The following is a 21,407-nucleotide window of genomic DNA, read 5'->3' on the forward strand; positions in this document are numbered from 1 at the left end:
AAAGTTCACCAAGTCATTCCCTGCATTTCTCCTTTTCACATTCTTTCATCCACTGAGAGCTCCAGCTTATCATGTTCTGCTGCTTATCATCAACTGATTGTGCTCTTGATTTCTCCCAGTGCAAGAGATGTAGAATCATCTCAACTGAACACAGAAACAAACTCCCTCTGTCAGCCCATCTTCATGTTCCAGATCACTTTCCAGATGTCCATGGGGCTGTTGGAATGATGAGCTCTCCACTGCTGGCTGCAGGCTCTGGAGATTCTTTCTCCACATTCAGCCAGGCTTGTATTCCCCAACAATTCCTGGTAGCCCATCATGTTTTCTTTGGGTAGAAGAGCAACAATGAAAACCTCACCAATGGCACAACTCCCCTGTCCACAAGGAAAAGAAAGAACAAGTTGTCAAGTTCTTCAAACATTTGTCCTGCTTTGCTGCAAGAGTTGTGCTGCACTCACAGTGTGGGAAGCCAAGAGAAGCTGCAGCTGGGGGCACATCTTGTGACAGGAGCTGCGCCTTGTTCTCCAGGACAGGTTTTTGGAAAGAACAGGACTGTGGAGAAGATTCTGGGAAAATTGAAACAGCTTTTTTAAGAAATGAAAATAAAATCCAAAGAAACAACCAATATGTTTTTCTCTATTTTTCTCTTTTTTTTTTTTCTCTATGTTCTATTTTTATGTTTCCCTTTTCCATCTTGCGCTGTTTCTCCATCCCATTCATTCCAAATGGCTCTCACCTCTAAGATCTGAGACTTGGCAAGCTTTAGACACTGTAAAATACCATGAGCCAGTTTTCCTTGCCCTGTTTTCCTTGGAAAGCAATGCTGGAGACACAAGTGCAGTGCTTGGCTCAGGTACAAATTCTGCATTCAGGGAATGTGCTCAGACGGTGTCTGAGCCTCAGCAGGGACAAGGCACAGCAGCAGCCAAGGGCATTGCTGTGCCCCTGTGCAGGAGTCCAGACTCTGGCTCTTGGCTCAGCAGGGCAAAGTTGCCGTGTTTGGCCAGGCTCAGGGGCTGCCCGGGGAGCGCGGGGCTCGGGGCGGGGCCGAGCGGGCAACGGACAAACGGACACGGGGACAAACGGCCCCGGTGCTTCAGTTGCAGCGGCAGCGGCGGCAGCAGCGGCAGCAGCGGCGGCAGCAGCAGGAAGCGAATTTAAAAATTTTCTGTCTCTCTTCTCCCTCTCCCGCGGTCCCGCATCCTCTCCCGGTCTCCCTTTCCCAGTGCCCCCTCATCTCCCACTTTCCTCTTTCCCCGTGCCCACCCGGGCCATGCCCCCGGTCCGCCCCCGGCCCCGGGCGGGGCTGCCCCGGCCCCGTCCCCGTCTCCGTCTCCATCCCCGGCCGTCCCTCCGCGGTCTCGCCTCCGCCCAGCTCTGGCTGTGCCGGCTCTGGCTGTGCTGGGCGGGCATCAGTGCCAGGGGTTGGGGCGGCATTGCCGCCCTTTGGCTCCGCCTGGCCCGACCCCGGCCCCGGCCCCGGCCCCGGCTCCTCCCGGGGCCCGCGGAGGACACAGGCGGTGCGGCCTCTGCCGCCGCCTCCGCTGCGGCTTCCCCGGCCCGAGCTCCGCCGCTGTCGCGTTCCAATGAGGGAACGCCTGCGGGTGCCCGGCCCGGGGAGCTCGGGGAGCGCTCGGGGGCCGTTCCTGGCCCCGGGCCGAGCACTGACGGCCGCGTCTCTTCCCCAGGGAAGGCGCAGCAGGCCCTGCAGCAGCGCTACCGAGTGGGGTCACTGCTGGGGCGCGGCGGCTTTGGCAGAGTTTTTGCGGCCACTCGGCTCTCGGACGGACTCCCGGTGAGCAGAGGGGCCGGCGGCGGGCGGAGGAGGAGGAGGGGGCGGAGGAGGAGGATGGGGCTGGACACGGTGGGCGGTGAGCTGAATCCGCTGTTCCCTTTGGCTTGCAGGTGGCCATCAAAAAGGTGCCACGGAACCGCGTCCGGCACTGGGGCGAGCTGGTGAGTGAGCGGGGCCAGCGGCAGAAGCCGGGCCGTGCCGGGCGGGGATGAGCCGGGGCCCGGCAGGGTGGGAGCCGCCAGGACACCTGGAGGGAGAGCGGGCGTGGGGCCAGCGGAGGGCACAGAGCATCCCGGGCTGGCTGAGGGCTTCCCGAGCCCTGGCACGGCCTCAGCCCCACTGACGGCACCGTGCTCCTCCCGCAGCCCGACGGTACCAGCGCACCCCTGGAGATAGTGCTGCTGGACAAGGTGTCCACAGGCTTCCCCGGTGTGGTGCAGCTGCTGGAATGGTTTGAGCTCCCCAACACCATCGTGATGGTGCTGGAGCGCCCGGAGCGGTGTCAGGACCTGTGACGTTTCATTCGGGCACGGAGGTTCCTGTCCGAGGAAGAGGCGCGGGAGCTGTTCCAGCAGGTGCTGGCGGCCGTGCGGCACTGCACCAGCTGCGGGGTCCTGCACCGAGATATCAAACCTGGGAACGTCTTGGTAGACCTGGACACCGGCGCGGCAAAACTGATTGACTTCGGCTGTGGCACCTACCTGCAGGACACAGCCTACACTCAATTTGCAGGTGAGCCCACACAGGGGCAGGCTCCCGGTCCTGGCATCTCCTGGCCCAACCTGGGTGTGGCAGCAGGGATTCTCCCTTTGGCTGCCAGTCACAGCACTGAGTCTTCAGCCAAGTTGCTTCTGAGCAGAGCTGGGTGAGGACCCATCTTCCAGCCCTGCTGGCAGCCTTTGCCTGCCACTCTGCCCAGGACTGGGGCTGGGGATGGGGCAGCCAGCCTGACAAAATTCCCATGGGTGGGAGTAGCAGAGAGGGGGAGCCAGAACCTGTGCACCTGCTGGTTTGGTGTGCAGGTGAGAATGGGCTTGGACTGCTCTGCTCACCTGATTTGCCTTGGTTCAAGATATTTTTTGGGCAATGCCAGCAGGGAGGATGTGGGTGTGGTTTTTCCCCAGCACTGAGTGGGTATTTCCCTTTGTGTGTCATGGTCAGGCCTTGCCAGGGTTTCTGCTGCCCTCTTCCAGCACCAGTGGCTTCTTTTCCAACCCCAAGTTTGTACCCAAGTCCCAGGTGCTGGGAGAGGGCAGCAGGTCACCCCGTGTGCCACTGGGGCAGCCCCCACATGCCCAGGGATGCTGGGGCCAGGCTCTGGGAGCAGCAGCATCCCCCTGATGAGCTCCATCCATATTCCATAGGAACACCGTCATACAGCCCCCCGGAATGGAACGACTTCGGCTGGTACCATGGCGAGGCAGCGACCGTCTGGTCCCTGGGCATCCTGCTGCACGAGATGGTCTGCGGGGAGCACCCTTTCAGGAGGGGCAGGAACATCAGATGGGGCCAGCTCCCGCTGCCACAACGGCTCTCCCAAGGTGGATCCTCATCTCTGGGCACGGGGGGAACACCAGTGTTGGGAGACAGCAGCGGGCTCGTGAGCATCCCGCTCTGGCAGCTGCTGAGGAGGTGGCACATGTCCTGCTCTCCTGCTCTCCTCCAAAACAAAGAATTGATGGGAAAGTTTAGGCCCAGCTCTGAGCACATCCAGCGTGGCCTGGGCACGAGAATAGTGGGGCAAAGCAGACAGGAGCCTTCTCCAACTGACCAGTGGTTTGTGGTTTCTCTCCCCAGACTGCCAGATTCTGATCAGGTGGTGTTTATCCCTGAACTCCTTGGACAGGCCCTCATTAGAAGACCTGTCCTGTGATCCCTGGATGCAGGATATTCATCAGCCCTAGAAGAAGGGAGAGAGCTACAGGCACAGTGATGCAGGGACCTGGTAAGTTACAGCTCCACACATGCCCTGGCAATCAGCAGCAAAGAAACCCAGACTTTTTTGTCCTGCCTGTGTCACTGCACTGGGGTCATGGGATGGGAACACACAGCCCTTGTGCTGGAGCTGAGCTGCTCTGCCCAGCACTGGTGGGCACCATCTGAGCTGGTTTTGCTTGTCCTGCTTCACTGACAGCCGGGCCCTGGGCAGAACCCTGACAGCCTGGTGTCACCCCAGGGAAGAAGGAGGCCCTGGAGAAGCTGTACCAGGTGGGGCTGCTGCTGCTGCTGCTGGAGACATGGAGGACAACAGCAAGGATGACAACCTCTTCCTCCACCTGGCCAGTGGGAGCTGGCGATGATGGACTTTGATTCTGGCACCTTCTTCAAAGCCAGGCTCCACAGTGAATTTTCAGGTAAGTCCAGACCCAGGGGGATGCTCCCAGATTTGTGCATTGGCTGGGAACCAAAGGTTTCCCCTTTGCTGGGGCAGATGCAACTGATTCCTCAGTGGCTGCCCAGCTGGTTTTTGGCAGGGCTGGGGACGTGGGCTGGGGTGGTTATGAAATGGGAGTGGGATCCTGGCCCTGCCAACAGCCCCCAGCACCCACCGTGCTCCGGGCTGGGGCTGGGGCAGCCAGCCCGACACAAACAAACCCCCATGGCAGGAGCACAGGTGGGACTCCAGAACCTGAGCACGGCTGCTTTGCTGTGCAGGCAAGGAAGGGCTTGGGCTGCTCCACTCCCCTGCTTTGCTTTGGGATCACCGTGATTTTGGGGGACAGTGCAGGGGGAAAGGGAGAAAGCATGGGCTTCCCTCAGCCATGGGTGGGTTTTTCCCCAGAATGTAGGGTTTGGGCCTACCTCAAGCTCCAGTCAGAGATAAGATTTTTTACCAGTTTTCTTGTTTCCCCTTTTTGTCTGTAACCTATTTTCATTAATTTGTTGTTTGTTTTTCTAAAGGAAGCGTTCCAGGTGGGGTCCAGTCTGGATCAGGAAGTGCTTGGGACCAGCTGTGGCGTGGATGGGCCGTGCCCTTGGAGAAGACTGAGGACATCGTTTGGGACCAGCTTTTCTTGTGGCAGCGGATGGTGTGAGGTGGGTCCTCATCTCCTTGGCATGGGAGGGACAAGAGCTTTTGGGAGATGGCAGCGGGCACAGGAGCATCCCGCTCTGGGCAGCTGCTGAGGGGCTGGATCTGCCGTGGCTGGCTGCAGGCTGGGCACATGTCCTGCCCTCCTGCTCTGCTCCCCAAGGCAGCAGTGATGGGCAGCTTTGGGCCCAGCTCTGAGCACGGCCAGCATGGCCTGGGCACCGCGGCTGGCTGGGACAAGGGGACAGGAGCCTTCAGCTGACGGGCGGTTTCTGCTTTCTCTCCTTGCAGCCGGGCTCTGCGGATGCTGAGGCTGCTCTGGGCTCTGCCAGGGCTCTGCTGGGCTCAGCACCGGGCAGGGATCAGCCAAAGAAGAAACGCTGTGACCTGCAGCAGAGACTTGAGCATTTTGGCAATGCAGCTCAAGTCTGCACAGTGTCCACCTCCAAGGGAAAACATGACACCCCCCAAAAATTAAACTTGTTCCATAACTTCTGAAATGAAATCAATCTGGGATGACCCCAAATGACATTTTTCATCTTGCTCAAGCTGTAGCTCAGCCCTTCTCTGAACAGTTGTGTCCCCACACCTGCCTTTTACTTCCCAACTGCTCCCTCCTTTCCCCCAGTGAGTTCCCAGCCCATCACAGTCTCCATCACACTGCAGCCTTCCTTGATGCCCCTCACCACGAGGAAGGCCAAGCCCCAGTCTCAGGGACTCATCCTGTCCCTGGCTGAAGAACAGCAATGTTTCAGAGGTCTGGTGGGATTTTGGTATCATTCAGAGCTGCTCTCCTCACTGCTGAGTTCCCACTCCCTTTTCCTCATCCATCAGGATGAGCTCCGTGAAACCCCCTGTGATAAATGGAAATGATTCATGTTAACTAAATTGTAACTTTTTGGAAAGTAATTATTTGAAATTAGTTATTATTAGAAGCAATCAAGTGAATTAGTGTTACAAAGCAGATGTACCCCTCGATAGATGTTACATGTTAAAATTAAGATAGGGGATGTAGTTTTGAGATAAGAAATGTCCCAAGAGAAAACTGACCATGAGATGGATAAAGTTGGAACGACTTTAGGCATAGGGCCTGAACATTATGAAGTGTAAGACTAATTAGTGGAGCACAATGCTCACTTACATAACACAACACTTGGTACACACACACAGCCTGTGAGGTTATCCAGAGGACAACGAGGATGAGTGTAAGCCTTCGTCCAAAGACCACCAAAAGAAGACTGAAGACCCCCTAGCAACAAGTGAAGCATGCACCATGAAGAACAGTGATGTAAAATTAAAGAATCATAAATTGGAGGAGACTTACTGGAAACATGAATGAATATATATAAGCATATAAGTTTAGTTTGAATGGCTTTGTTTTGTACCTGAGGCAGGGTGAGAAGCCGTCCCTGTATGCCAGTCAGTCTTGCTTATGCTTTAATCATAATTACTGGCAAGCTATATTCATATATATGTATATATGTATATGTATTTTTTCATATATATATATGTATATATATATGAATATATATATATATATAAATTGTACTCTTTTACTAAATTATATTCCTATATCAAATTGCTATTCAATCCACTAAATTTTATTCTTTTATTAAATTGTTTTGTTGTATTCAATTCACTAAATTGTATCATTTTTTTTTCTTGTTATTAAACTGCTGTTAACCCAATAGCCCTAGCTGTCCAAATTTCTATTTCATTTATGACACTGCCCTTGGGTGAGTTACAGCCACAGCGAGAGGGAGGAGGAGATGATCCCACCCATGGCTGCTGCTGGCTCCAGACCTTTGCTGAGATAAAGCTGAGCCAGAGCTTCAGCATCTCCCCCAAAATCACAGAATCACAGAATGCCTTGGCTTGGAAGAGACCTTAAAGTTCACCTCGTTCCACCCCCTGCCATGGCAGGGACACCTTCCACTACCCCAGGCTGCTCCAAGCCCCATCCATCCTGGCCTTGGACACTTCCAGGGATCCAGGGGCAGCCACAGCTTCTGTGGGCAAGCTCTGATCTCTGCCCAGGTGAGCAGGGACAGGAGCCGAGGGAACGGCTGGAGCTGGGCCAGGGCAGGGCTGGGCTGGAGGTGAGCAAAAGCTTCTTCCCCCCCAGGGGGCTGGGGCAGTGCCCAGGCTCCCCAGGGAATGGGCACGGCCCCGAGGCTGCCGCAGCTCCAGGAGCCTTTGGCCAGCGCTGCCAGGGATGCACAGGCTGCGATTGTTGGGGTGTCTGTGCAGGGCCGGGGGCTGCACTCCATGATCCCAATGGGTCCCAGATGCCAGCTCAGCCCCTTGTGCAACTCTCACCCTTGGGCTCAGCCTTTGTGTCCCCTGGAGGCGCTGGCAGAGCTGATGGGGTGGGGCAGGAGCGGGGCAGCCCCAGCGTTCCCCTGGCAGTGACAGCACAGCCGGGCCAGCAGCCCCAGCGTTCCCTCCCTGGAGACGCTCCAAGGGAAGCGGCCAGAGCCGCGTCCAGTCAGCGGAACTGAGCGGCCACTGAGCACCCCCGGCCTGGGCTGCTGTGGATTCCTCTGCACACAGCTCGGGGAAGGTGCCCTTGGCCACCCCCACAGTGCCACAGACAAGTGTCACACACAGTTACAGAGCTCTGCCCACAGCTGACAGGGGGAGATAATTTAAAAAATAAACCAACAAAAAAACCACCAGGAGAAAGAGAACTACCTGACAGAGGTGTTCCACCCTTCAGTTGAGACACCTGCATGCACACAAAACCTGGGGCTACAAAAAATGAGGCTTCATAGGCAGATTTGCAGGAAAGACGGGTTTAGGACAGGCTATCAGCAGAACTGTTCTCAGCTGGGTGAAAAAGGCCCCTTTGGCAGCTGCAGGGCCATTGAAAATGCAGACCCTCAGCCCATGGGGGAGAAAAGGGCTCTGAATTCCCCTCCCCTGACACACAAACCCTGCTCCCAGGCTGCTCCCCACACAGGATTCTACTGGAGGACTGTGGAAAGCTGAGAGTTGTCTCTGGCTTCTCCATGTTCCATGTCCTAAAGCTGCCTGGGAGAAGAAATTTAGGGTCAACTCCACTGGCACAATCCCTCCTGGCCCAGGGCACAGCCCCAGGAAGGTCTTTGCTCCTCCCTCGGCCCTCCCTGAGGAGGCTGGCAGGGCTCGCAGGTTTATGGCATTTGTCCTTGCTGCCCCTCACATCCCACTGCCCCACAAAGAGCCCCGAGCCACCCGTGAGGGACAGGCCCGGCTGGGCCAGGCCTGGGCTCAGGGCTTGGCCTTTCTGCTTCCTCCAACCCAGCCAGGCCTGGCTCAGCATTGCAGTTCCTGTGCTGTGCCCCAAGCTCGCTCGGGCCCTGCTGGAAAGGGACCTGAGGTACCTCGATCCCCTCGGGCAGTGCATGGGAGAAAACAACAAACTTCTCAGGAGGATGGGAACAAACTTTCAGCTGCAAACTTTAGAGAGTGAGGTACTCGGAAAATCATAAAGCTGCATGCAATTAGAGGAAATCACTTCACTAAGCACAGACTGAGCCAACTCGTCCAACCCATCCAACTTCAAGTTATCCAGATTTTGAAAACTGAAGTCAGGAGAAGCGAGAGAGGGACAGAGATCCACAGTCAGCCTTGGATCCAGCACCATCTCAGCTGCTGTGAGCTCCAGGGCCGTGGCACATGTCAGTGTCACACCCGTGTCACAGCCTCACCTGCTCTGCTCCCTCTCCCAGCTGGGGTTTTCGGGGTGCCAGGGGCTTGGCAGCCACTTTGGGGCTGGAGCAGAGGCTGCAGTGGCTGGGCTGGGGCAGTGACCGCCCCACACAGGCAGAACTTGCTCTGCCCCCAAACACACCCTGGAGATGTGTGGGGCCATTCATCATTTCTCTGCTCTCCAGCGCTGAGGCAACGCACTCTGGCTACAGCTCTGAGCTCATGCCCATGGCAACCAGCCCTGGCAATGGGGCTCCATGGAGCTGCTCTCAGGAGCCCCCAAAGAGCTGGGGAGTGCCCCAAAACCTCCTTAGAAATGTGAGATACCTTAAAATCTCGTTGGGAACATCCAAATATCCAAAACTCACTAACGGGTTTCCCCTCCATTCATCATCCCCAAACTTTGGCTGTCTCATTGCAGACCCCACCCCACCTCCCCAATCCCAACCCCAACCCATCCCATCCCTGCTGGACATCAAGATCCCCTTCCCAAGTCCTATTTCCCCCATTTCACACCTCCCAAACTCCATCCCACCCATCCTGCCCCACCCAATGCCCATCTCACCCCTCCTGATCTGCATCCCACTTCACCCAATCCCCTTCCAACCCCATTCCACCTGATGCCTTCAGAAGGCTGGCCTAGAACAGAGGCTGGACAGAGTTAAGAATGAAGTTTATTAAAAGAATTTAAATACACCTTGGGCAGTACAAGAGCCAGGCCCACACCCAAGATGGACCAAAAATGGTCAGAAAAATGTACAAGTCTCACATTTTTAGAAGTTTAGGTCCATCTGGATATTGCAATCTGTTCACTGTCCAATTACAGCTTCAGATGATGAAGTCCCATCCTTCTTGTTTTCTCTCTTCAGTCCACCCTTGTTCATGCTTCTGGGCCTGAAACTTCTAACGACTGCCCTTGGTATCAAGCTAGAAAAGGAATTGTTTTGTCTACCTACTCTGTGAAGAGAGCTCACTAACACTTAATAGGAAGTTCCAAACTGTAAACCCAGGCAGTGCAGAATATGAAAGATGAAAGCTAAAACTTAAGGCAACACACCCTGAGGGGCTGTAGAATCCAGGAATTCTGGGTGGGAATGAGTAGAATTCAGTGGCATTGAGTGGTTTTGAGGTGACAGATTGAACCCTCTCATCTCTTTGAGTGACAAGAAATGAAGAAAACTACAACAGATAGCACCACAATCCCCAAGTCCTCCCAAGTATCTCTTTTAATCCCAGATTCCCTCAAAGCACTAGTAGAAAGTGAGGCTTTAGATGCCTTTGATGAATTTGCAGACTTTTACCCCAGTTTTGTCTGTTTTAAAGGGATGAAAATGAATCAAAAGATAGAACCAAAATAAAATGACCACCAGCCCAGTGTGTTCCCAACACAGATCACTGGGAACGTGGGTCATCAGGGCTCTGCCCAATGTGGGTCCTCTGATGGGGGATGGAGCCAGGGAAGCGCACGAAGCTCTTCTTGCACTTGGGGCACTCACAGGGCTTCCCTTACCGGTGCCTCTGTTGGTGTTGGGTCAAGGCAGAGCTCCTGGAGAAGCTCTTCCCACACTGGGGACACTCATAGGGCCTCTCCCCAGTGTGGATGCGCCGGTGGTTGATGAGGTTGGATTTGTGCTTGAAGCCCTTCCTGCAGTCAGGGCAGCGGAAGGGCCTCTCATCCGTGTGAATCCGCTGGTGCAGGAGGAGATTGGAGCTCCTCTGAAACCTCTTCCCACACTCAGGACACTCGTAGGGCCTCTCCCCAGTGTGGATGCGCTGGTGATGGATGAGTTGGGAGTTGCAGCTGACGCCCTTCCCACATTCCTCACACTTGTAGGGCCATTCCCCAGTGTGGATCATCTGGTGGCGGATCAGGGTTTTCCTCTGGCTGAAGCTCTTCCCACACTCCAAGCACTTGTAGGGCTTCTCCCCATCCTGAAGCTGCTCATGGACCACCAGCTCAGAGCCCTGGCTGGATCTCCGGCCGCCTTCCCGGCACAGGGTGGGTCTTTCCTCCTCAGAGCACCCTGGGATGGGTTTGGAGCCCCTCCTCCTGTGGGATCTCTGAAGCTTTTGCTCCCCATTGGATTCCTGCACTGTGGCGCTGCTCAAAACGGCCTCTTCCATGAGGTTCTGCTGTGGGGATTTGTCCTCCCTGGTCTCCATCCTCAGCTCCTTGTCTGGGGGAGGAAGGACAAGGAGAGGATGGGATTTGCCTCCGTGCCAGAGGGAAGGGGAAGGAGATCCCCCCAGTGCGTCCCCGGCAGGACGGCGTTGGCAGCGGGGTTGTCCTGCAGCCGGGGGCCAGGCTGGGCTGGGAGATGGAGCAGGAGAGAGGGGGAAAGGGGCACTGACTTCCTCCTCACCTGCCTCGGTGTCCTGGGACATCTTCCTCGCAGCCTCCTTCTCCATCCAGCCAAGGTTTGGGAATGGGAAATCCTGGTTTGGGGAAAAATACAGTTCATGAGCACATTGGGTTAGGGGGCTCCCCCTGTGCAAGTTCATCTCTAGAAGTCACCAAGCCTCTGGAGTCTATAAAAACCTCCCAAACACCAAGATTCAGCCCTGAAAATGTTTCCCAGGAGTTCTTCATCTCTGGTCTCTCCCTTTTGGTGTTCAGAGTTTCCCCCCTGTCCCAGCTGCTGGGGGTCACGCTTGTACTGGGGGTTCCCCTGTCTGCTCAGTCCCTGCCCTCCCCAGGCTGCTGGGAGTGCCAGGAATCCAAAAAGCTCCCCCTGTTTCCATCTCCCCACTTATGGATTGTGGGACCCCCAGTGTTCCCCCAAGGGGCATTTTCTGCTCAGCTTTGGAGTTCTTCATTCTCCAAACATCCCCCCAAAAAAAACACCCCAGGAACCCCCCAGGATATCTGGGCCAAGCTCCCCCTCCCTGGGCACCTATAGGATGGAGGGGGGGTGATGATCCCATGGGTGAGGGGCTGTGAATTTGGGTAATGCTCCACCTCGTGGTTCCTTCTACTTTCCCTGATACTCCTTTGTCCCTCCTCTTCCTCCCGCTCCTCCTCCCTATCCCAACCTTCTCCTACTTCCATTTCTTCTCGCTCTCCTTCTTCATCCCTCCTCTTCCATCCCTCCTCCTCCTCCCCCAGGAGCAGCGACACCCTCGGTGCCCCGTTCCCAAACCCCTCACAGCCCACGGCAGGAGCGGGGATGGAGCCGGGACAGGTCGGGATGGGCAGCGCGGGGCTCTCCGCTGCTCCCACCCGCTGGGGACGGGGGGAACCCGGCCCGGGGAAAAGGAGAGGGAAACTGGGAAAATTGGGGGCTGCAGATCCAACCTGGGGCTGGCTGGGGACCCTGGCTGGGGACTGCCAGCCCTTGGGGCTCCTCTGGGGAGATGTGGGAGGGGGGAACGCAGAGAGGGCTGGGGGATCCCTGGAGTGGCAGCACTGGCAGGGACTGGTTTGGACTGGGATCATCCTGTGATCACACTGGCAATGACTGGAACTGTATTGGATGTGTACTGACATCTATATGATGTCACAACTTTATGATGTGTACTGACATCACACTGGGATCATACTGGGAGCAGCTGGGCCCATGCTGAGGGGCACTGGGATCCCACTGAGGGTGACTGGAATCATACTGGGATTGACTGGGAGTGGCTGGGAACAACTGGAATCATGCTGAGAGCAACTGGGAAAAGCTGGTATTGACTGGGAGCGTGCTGGGGCTGACTGGGATATACTGGGAGAGACAGGGAGTCCCAGGGATCACACTGGAGGCTACTGGGGTCACAGTGGCACTGCCAGGGAGCAACTGGGGGCCACTGGCCTCATACTGGGAGTGACTGGGATTAGACTGGGAGTGTGAAGGAAACTGGAAAATTGGGGAAAAAACAAAAAAAAACCCAGGATAAATTCAAGGAAAATGGAAGGGAAAATTCAGGGAAAAACCAGAAAAGTATCAGGGTGAAATCCAAAAACATCAGGGGAAAATCAGGAAAAAATTGGGAAAAATTTGGGAAAAATGGGAAAATTTGAAAAAATTGGGGAAAACCAGGAAAAATTTGGGGGGAAAAAAAGAGAAAACTCAAGGAAAAAATGGGGAAAAATTGGGGAAAAAAGTCAGGAAAAGAAAGTGGAAAAAAATTTGGGAAAAATCAGAAAAAATGGGGGAAAAATCAGGAAAAACCAGGGAAAATTGGAAAGAATATTGGGGAAATCAGGAAAAAAACTGGGAAAGAACTTGGAAAAACTGGGGAAGATCCATAAAAGAAAGAGGAATAAAATCTGGAAAGAAATGGGAAAAATCACAGGAAAAATCAGGTAAAAACTAGGAAAATTTGAGAAGAAATTGGGAAAAAGCTAGAAACGAATTGGAAAAGGAAAAGAGAAGAATCAGAAAAAAGTGGGAAATACATGAAAAAAATTGTGAAAAATTGTGAGAAATCAGGGAAAACATCAGGAAAAGAAAGCCGAAAAGACCCTGGGAAAAATCAGGAAAAAATTAGGAAAAATATTGGAAAAATGAAGGAAAAACCAAAAATATTTGAGAAAAAAAATTGCAAAAAAATCTGGAAAATAATTGGGAAAAAATCAGAGAAAAAATGTGGAAAAAAAGGAAAATCACGGGAAAATCAGGGAAATGAAATGGACAAGGATAAAAATATCTGGAAAAATCAGAAAAAAAAAATGAAAAAAAATCAGGAAAGAATTGAGGAAAACCAGAAAAATTAGGGAAAGGATAAGGGAAAAATCTGGAAAAAAATGGGAAAAAAAGGAAAAAACACAAAAATCAAGGAAAAGTTTGAGAAAAAAAATGGGAAAAAATTGGAAAAAAAAATCAGGAAAATAAAAAAAAATCATTGAAAATATTATGAAAAAAAATAAGGGAAAATCAGGAAAAATATTGAGAAAAAATTGGGTAAAATCAAGAAAAGAGGGAAGAAACCTGGAAAAAATTAGGAAAAATCAGTAAAAAAATTAGGAAATACAGGGAAAAATCAGGGACAAATTGTGAAAAAAATCGGGGAACGATGAGGAATAAATTGCGAAAAGAAGAGGGAAAAGTCAGGAAAAAACGGGGAAAAATCAAGAAAAAAATTTAGGAAAAGAATTGGGAAAAAACAGGGAAAAATCAGAAAAAGAAAGAGGAAGAAGACTGGGAAAAAACTGGGGAAAATCAAGGAAACAAATCAAGGAAAAAATCAGGAAAAGAAAGTGAGGGAAAAAACTTTGGAAAAATGGGAAAAAAATTGGGAAAAAACCAAGAAATATCAAGGAAACAAACAGGAAAAAATCAGAAAAATTAGGAAAAAAAAGGGGAAATATTGGGACAAATCAGAGGGAAAAATCAGGAAAAAAATTTTAAAAATATTTGAGAAAAATTGTTTGAAAAATGAGGAAAAAATCAGGAAAAGAAAAAGGGAATAAAACCTGAAAAAAAATCAGGGAAAAAAATAAAAAAAAAAAAAAAGAAAAAGAAAAAAATTGCAGGAAAATCAGGAAAAGAAAATGGGTAAAACAGGGGAAAAAATCGTGAAAAAAATGGGAAAAACCAGAAAAATTACAGAAAAATTAGAGAAAAAGTTGGGAAAAAGACAGAAAACTTTGGGAATAGAAGAGGAAAAAATCAGAAAAAAATGGGGAAAAAAATGGGAAAAATTCAGGGGAAAATGAGGGAAAAATCAGGAAAAAATAAGAAAAAAAACAAAAAGAGAAAAAAATTGGGGAAAATCAGGAAAAGAACAGGATGAAATCCCCCTATCCCATTTTTCCATGGAATTTTGGGAATTGCGTGCCTGGGAGGTTGTAGAAGAATTTCCAGATCTGGGAATCCAGGGAGAGGGGAAAGGTGGAATTTCAGATGAGCTGGTCAAAATTTTTGGGAAGGTTGATGGCCTGGTCCTATTCCAGCTTCCAGAATGTTCAGATGAATCCCACGCCTCCTTCCAGCTGGAAATCATGGAAAAATCACGGGAAAGCTGTGATTCAAATTCATGGAGTTTTGCCCCCAAAGCACCCTTTTTTCCCACCAAAATTTCTATTTATCCCCCAAATTTCAATTTTTGAGATAATTAAATGGCGAAGATAATGGGAAATGGGGAAAAATAAGATAGAAATTGAGGAAGAATGGGGAAAAGTTGGGGAAAACTACAAAAATATGGGGGAAAAGTGAGAAAAATGGGAGGAAAAATGGAGCAAAATAGAGGAAAATAGGGAAAAATGGGGAAAAAATAGGGAAAAAATGGGATAAAAATAGGAAAAATTTGAGGAAAATGAGATGGAAATGGAGGAAAATTGGGAAAAATGGGAGAAAGAAAGGGAAGAAAATTAGGATAAAATTGTGGAAAAATGAGATAAAACCAGGATAAAAATGGGGGGGGGGGGGCATAAGGAAAACTGGGATAAAAATGGGAATAAAAATGGTAAAGAGGAGGCAAAAATGGGGGAAAAATGGTAGAAATTGGGGAAAATAGGAGTAAACATGGGGAAAAAACTGGAAGAAAATGGAGCAAAAATAGGGTAAAATGGGGAAATAATAGATTAAAAACGGAAAAAAAAATGGGAAAAATAGGAAAACATGGGGAACGATTTGAGTAAAAATGGAGGAAAAATAGGAAAAAAATCAGAAAAACTGGGAAAAAATGAGGACAAATGAGATAAAAAAAGGGAAATTGAGGGAAAAAGGAAAAAAAAGGGGGAAAATTGGGGAAAAATAAAAAATAGGATAAAAATTGGGAAAATTGTTATGAAAATGAGGAAAAATTAGAAAAAATAGAGCAAAAATGGGATAAAAATCTGGAAAATGGGATAAAATGGAGACAAATTGTACTCTAATAGGGAATGACTGGGAGTGATTTGGCTTATCGTGGGGCTCACAGGAAACTGGAGCCACACGGGGTGAGCAACTGGGCAATGCTGGGAGCAGCCACTGCCGGCACCGGGAGCCCCGGACCCCTTTCCCGGCCATGCCGGACCCGCATCCCCCCGGCCCCTTTGCCGGGGCTCTGCCGCCACCGCCACCGGGACCCCCCAAAAACACCTCCCGGGGACCCCCAGGGTGCCCCCGAGGGGCATCTGCGGCTCGGCTCTGGAGCCCTGCCATCCCCAAACATCCCCCCCAAAAACCCCAAAGCCAGGGAGCCCCGGGGTATTTGGGGCGAGCTCCCCCTCCCCGGGCACCTGCGGGATGGGGGGCGATGGTCCCGAAGGAGCTGCAGATGCAGAGAGCGGGGAGCGCAGGTGGAGCCTCCTCTGCCTGCTCCAGCTCTTCCTCCTCCTGCTCCTCCTCTTCCTCCTCCTGCTCCTCCTCTTCCTCCTCCTCTGTCCCTCCTCTTCCTCCTCCTCTGTCCCTCCTCTTCCTCCTCCTCTGTCCCTCCTCTGTCCCTGGGCGCGGTTCGGAGCCCTCGGGTGAGCGGGGCCGGGCCGGGCCACGATGGGAAAGGGCTGGGTCCCCCCCAAACCGAGCTGGGGGCAGCGGAGCTTTGGGGGAACAATGGGAACGGGGCGGGACAGGGGAACAGGGGGAAGTGGGAGCACTGAGGGTCCCCCAGTTCACCCCAGGAGCCCCAAGCCCCGTCCCAGCCCCCCCAGTTCCCCCCGCAGCCCCGGCTGAGGGGGGCTCAGCCCAGGAGCCGCCGTCGTTCGGGGCTCCCCCGAGTGCAGGAATGGGAGAGTTCCCGGCTCGGGGAGGCCCCAGCCCAGGAGGGGATCTTGTCCCTCTTCCAGGGCCTTCCAGGGTCTTCAGGCCCCTCTCAAGAGGAGTTTTTCTCTTTTTCAGGTTTTTTGGGGGGGATCCCACCACTACAGGGGTGTTTTTTCCTCCCCATTTTAGGGTGTTTGTGCGACCGCAGCCCCACAAGCCCCTTTTGAGGGGGGATCATGACGGCTTTAAGTGACATTTTTAGGGGTGTCCCCACCCCAAGCCCTTGTAGGGGATGTTTTGTCCCCCAGGGTGGATTTTGGGGGTTCTCTCTACCATGGCCGCTTTAAGGACCCCCGGTGTTGTCGGGTCCCACTGTAACTCCTCTTAAAAGGGCAACACCGCTCCCGTTGGTTCCGGCAGTGGAGCCCGGGAGGGGTTGGGGGTCCCGGGAGGGGTTGGGGGTACCTGGGTGATGCCGATGGTGTCCATGGGGATCCCGTGCTCGGTATAAACCTTCATGAGGGGTTCCTGGGGTTTTTCAGAAGTTCTGGGTGTTTTTGGGGCCACGGTGATTTTTGGGGGGTTCTCAAGGGGGTTTACAGGGGTCCTGATGGGGGAATTTGGGCGATCCCGGGAGTGGAATTTGGGATCTCAAGGCTGTTTTGGGGAACCTGCTGGTGATGGACATGGGGACCCCATGCCAGGTATGAACCTTCTCAATGTCTCTATGGGGTTTTGTGGTTTTGGGGAGTTTTTGGAGCATCCAGGGCTATGTTTGGGATCCCGGGGAGGTTGGGGTGTCCCGGGGGATTTGGGGGTTCTCGGCAGGCTTGGGGGTACCTGGGCAATGCGGGTGGCAGTGCTGGGGACCCCATGCCGGGTTTGAACCTTCTCACTGTGCATGGGCAGCATCAGCGTGTTCAGGGAGATCCTGGGGGGGCCGGGGGGTCACCCCAAATCCCAGGGACCCCAAATGCTGAGGGACCCCTCGAACTGCCCTCAGCGCTGGATCTGCTGCAGGCAGGGGGGCACCAGCACTCGGCCCCCACCCTCCACCATCACAGGGGGGCTGTGGAAGAAATCTGGGGGTGCACGGACAGGTCGGGTGGGACCCAGAAAGTCCTGGGGGAGGGGACACGGGGGGACTCCCAGGAATTCCCGTTATGGGGGAAAGAAGAGGGACCAGGAAGAGTTTGGGGGCACTGGGTGGGTCAGGGGGGACCCCCAGGAGTCTTGTGGGGGGTGGGAAGGGCAAAGAACAGGGTGATCCCCAGGATGGGTTTGGAGGGGAACCGGATTGGAGCTCCCATGGCTGCGGGATGGGAAGATTGCCCATGGAATTCTATGGGAATGGAATGGCAGTGAGATCCATCCACAGAATTCCCATGGGAATGGGACAGCAGCGGGATCCATTCACGGAGATCCCGTGGGAGTGCGATGTCTGAGATCCATCCATGGAATTTCCGTGGGAATTGCCACATTCCCAAATTTTGCCCTCCCAAATCCCACATTTGCATTCCCATATTCCCATGGGAATTCTGCCCTCCCCACCTTTACACTCCAGCACCTCCCGCCCATATCTGACATATTTCCGGAGACATTCCCTGCAGCTGTGAGCCAGGGAATTTGTTAATCCCTCAGCCTGGATCTCAGGGATCCCCATGGCGGTGCCACAGTTGCCATCGCAGCCCCACAGATCCCCCAGCCCCGGCTCCCCCCGCTCAGCCCCGCTCTGGCTGTGCCGCTGCTGCAGCATCTGCAGCTCCCCGCTGGCCCCGCCATTGGCGCCGCTCTTTGCTGCCCGCCAGTGGCAGCCCGAGGCTGCAGTGACGTCACCGGTCGCCGGGCAGATCCCGGCGGCGCAGGGCGGCCAAGGCGGAAGCGAAAGTGCCCGAGGGAGCGCGGGGGGAGGGGACGGGGCAATTCCAGGGAATTCCCCTGGATCCCCTCCCGGGATCCCCCGGGACCCTCCTCGGCCGCGCACTGCGGGACCCCCGGGACAAACTGGGCTGAACTCCCGGGCCCTGCGCCCAAACTCTGCCTGGAACCCGCCGGCTTCGGCCCAAAGCGGGGGAAGCCCCGGGATCCGCAGATCCCATTTTTCCTGCGGCTGCGGCTCCCCAGCCCCGGCGGAGCAGGAGCGGGCGCTGGGAGCCCGAGCCCCGATTCCCGATCTCCTTCCCTCTCTCTCTGCTGCTCTCTCCCTCTCCTTTGGGTGATCAGAAATGCCAGAGCGGCTGGAGAGCCCCGTGCCCAGCTCGGCTTTCCCTGGAAAGGGAGGCCTGGGGGTGCGGTGCCCCGGGATGGCCGGGAATGGGGCTCCGGGGGTCCCCGGGCTGACGGAACCGGGGGATCCAGGGGCTGCCAGGGGAGGATCCCCGGGAAAGGGGGTGCAGGGCGCTGTTGGTGCAGGAGAAGGGGGTGCAGGGGGTCCCGGAGCTGGGGAAGGAGATGCGGGGGGGTCCCAGGGCCCAGGAATGGGGATCCAAGGGGTCCCAGGGGGGCTCCCCAAAGCCCCTCCCAGGGCACAGCAGGAGCTGGGTCAGGAGCTCTGGCAGAGACAAAAGGGGGTGAGCCCGGCATGGGGGGGACATGGGGGAGTCACAGGCGCTCCCAAGGGGGGACACGACCCCCGGGGACCCCTCCTCACCTTCTCCCATGTACCCCAACAGAGCCCCTAAATGGATGAGCAGAGCACGGTGACTGCAGTATGAAACTTGTTCAGTGGCACAGGAGGATTTAGAATTGAGGACAGGGGAAGGGTTTAACCCAGCCTCCTGTTTGAACAGCCTGGAGAGGGGGCTGGGGAGAAACCCATGCCTGCATTGAATTGAGAGAGATCCAGACCCGGGCTGGGAGAGATTTGAGACACACCCACCTTTGGACTTTGCTGTCCACAACACCCTGTCACATAAAGGTAAAACCTTACAAAAGAAAGGACTTGTAAAATCATGGTTTAGGATTTGTTACGCGGGCTTAGTGTAGCTAGCAGCTGGCCTGATAAGTTCCCAGGCAAAAACATCTTGAGAATGAAAAGTTTGTTAACATAACAAACTATTCTTGGGGAGAAAAACAAGTGCACCTGTAGTAACAAGGGATCTGTCCCATGGGAATCAGTAGAAAAAGTATGAAAACATTGTTAGAGAGAAAAGTTTGGATTGACGTGTACACTCACCATTACCAACCAGTGAACTGAGTTCCCAACCAACTGGAATTAAGCACGGTGCCTTCTGATAACCATGTAAATATAAGCTGTGTGCAATAAAGCTTTGGCTATGGTGGAAGAAGAAACAGGTGTCATTGTCCATCTCTACTGCGACACACCCAAGCAGGACATCGGGTCCTGCCGAAGCAGTGGAAAGAAGCAGCTCTGGTGGCCAAGTGGCACGGCCCATTCCAAGTGTCCCTGAGCACAGAAACAGCCCCAGCACAGCTGAACACGGGGGGACCCCTCAGCCTCGGCTCAAGGGCTCTGAAGCCCCGCAGATTTGGATTTCCCGGCTGCAGCAGGAGGATGGGAGCCGCCCCTGAGCCTGCACTGAAGGCAAGGCAGCAGCAGCCAGGGCTCCCCAGCGGGGGAAGCCCCTGGGGCTGCCCACAGATCCTCTGCTGAAATCCTCGGCCTGGGCACCCTCCTTTGGCATCTCCAGCCCCTGCGGGACAATCCTGGCTGGCACTGCTGGAGCTTCAGGGCTTTCTGTGCCTGCCCTCGCCACAGCTGCTGGGGAAGGCACCGGGAGAATTCCACTCTGGCTCTCAATTACACTCACACTCTGGGCTGGCTGGGATTAGAGTATTGGAAAATATACCAGGTGTAAAATTATTTTTTATTTGATTTCTCCAGTCAGGCTTGGTTTGCATTTGCCTTGGGGAAAGGAATTTTAAAGGGTTTTTCTTTTAAGGGATGTTCCACCTCTTAGCAGAGATGAACTTAACATCTCAACAGACTGGGAACAGCCCAAAAGATTCCCACAAAGACAACGACCATCAACAGAACATCAAGGCCCAGCAGCAAACATCAACCAACATCTACCCCAGACACTGCCCTGGCACAGCTGGAGACACCTGGTCTGGAAAAGGCTGAGCAGGAAATCCAGGAGTGCAGACCTAATTCACATCAGAGACACAGAAATCCGGGTGCAACAGGAAACCAAACACTAAGGACTCCACACCTTGGAAACAATGAACACTAAACCAATGGATTTCTATGGGTTCAGACTGTATAAAGTTTAGGAAACATCTAGTAAAACTCCTATGTCATGGAATGATTTTGTCTGCACATGCAGACTATGTGTGGTTGAAATGATTCTGTTCAGAATCAAGGAATGCTTTATTTCTCTAATGACATTATTGGAGAGTTTTTGCTTTTCACAGTTTCAGTGAAAGGATTACACCATTAGAAGAATTTTTCATAATAATTCTACTTTTCTATTGTCAGTTCTGTTTGGGCCAGGGGTGTGAGAATCAGTTTTTAGTCAGAAGAGAAGAAAAAGAAAATACTTGATTTCTTTCTAATTTTTGTTTTTATGTTTGTGTGTGGCTCGTAGTGATGGCAACATTATGGTATGGGTTTTTCCATGTTCACCTTTAAGCTGCATTTTGAAAACTAGAAGAGTTGGAAAGGTGGCCCTTTAAAATGGAAACAGTTAATAGAAAATTGTTAAAAAAAAAACAACAAAGAAACAGCAGATGGGGGAGGGAGCTCTCCATGTGAGTCATCCCATGGCTGCCCTGGAAGAGAAGCTTCATTCCAGGCAGCCAGCAGAGGAGCTTTAGAAATGCAAATTAACACCTCTGGGGCAAAGCCTGGACAATGTACCAGGGTGTTCCTGCCTGGGGGAGGAATTGGCCTGAATTCCTCTGCCCCTCACCCCAAGCTCTGCCTGGGGGCACAACGGGAATTTGCACAGCTAAAGGCAGAGCCAATAGTGAGGATATCTGACTCTGACACAGAAATTGGTTAAGCTGAAAAGGAAAACTGCAAATGGAGATTGTTGTGAAAACTTCACTATAAAAAATGGGGGAGGAATCATCCCACTCCCCACCCCAACTTGTGCTCTCACTTTCTATGTTATCCAGGGTGAATTAGAGCACTGGGGGTTTTTTTGCTACCCCAAGTTAAGGGAAATCAGTTGGGAATCCAAGTATGTGCTGATTTAATCAGAGAAAAGCCCAAAATTGATGCAACCATGGCTGGAGGGAATACCCAAAAATGGGGAAAAGACAAACAGCCACCAGAACAAATCCTGCAACACCATGGGCCAGCCCCTGGGAACCCTAA

The 21,407-nt window shown here is 53.0% G+C and overlaps 1 protein-coding gene and 1 long non-coding RNA gene across 2 annotated transcripts in view; one reads left to right on the top strand and one right to left on the bottom strand.

Moving 5' to 3' along the window:
- LOC147646634 (uncharacterized) overlaps window positions 1–20,832 on the bottom strand; it is a 272,424-nt gene extending 251,592 nt beyond the window's left edge. The window contains exons 1-3 of the mRNA XM_086873203.1: window positions 15,664–20,832; window positions 14,280–14,433; window positions 10,883–10,955 (exon numbers count right to left, since the gene is read on the bottom strand). Coding sequence (XP_086729329.1) covers window positions 10,883–10,928 — 46 coding nt within the window. The 5' untranslated portion in view covers window positions 10,929–10,955; window positions 14,280–14,433; window positions 15,664–20,832. The remainder of the gene's footprint in view (window positions 1–10,882; window positions 10,956–14,279; window positions 14,434–15,663) is intronic.
- On the top strand, window positions 2,167–3,740 carry LOC147646645 (uncharacterized). The gene is made up of 3 exons (XR_015281828.1): window positions 2,167–2,527; window positions 3,160–3,336; window positions 3,593–3,740. It is a non-coding gene; the product is annotated as an uncharacterized LOC147646645 (long non-coding RNA).
- Window positions 20,833–21,407: the final 575 nt, after the last annotated feature.

This window comes from Cyanistes caeruleus, unplaced genomic scaffold (assembly GCF_971803275.1).
Source record: "Cyanistes caeruleus unplaced genomic scaffold, bCyaCae1.hap1.1 HAP1_SCAFFOLD_89, whole genome shotgun sequence".
In the NCBI taxonomy this organism is placed as follows: Eukaryota; Metazoa; Chordata; class Aves; order Passeriformes; family Paridae; genus Cyanistes; species Cyanistes caeruleus.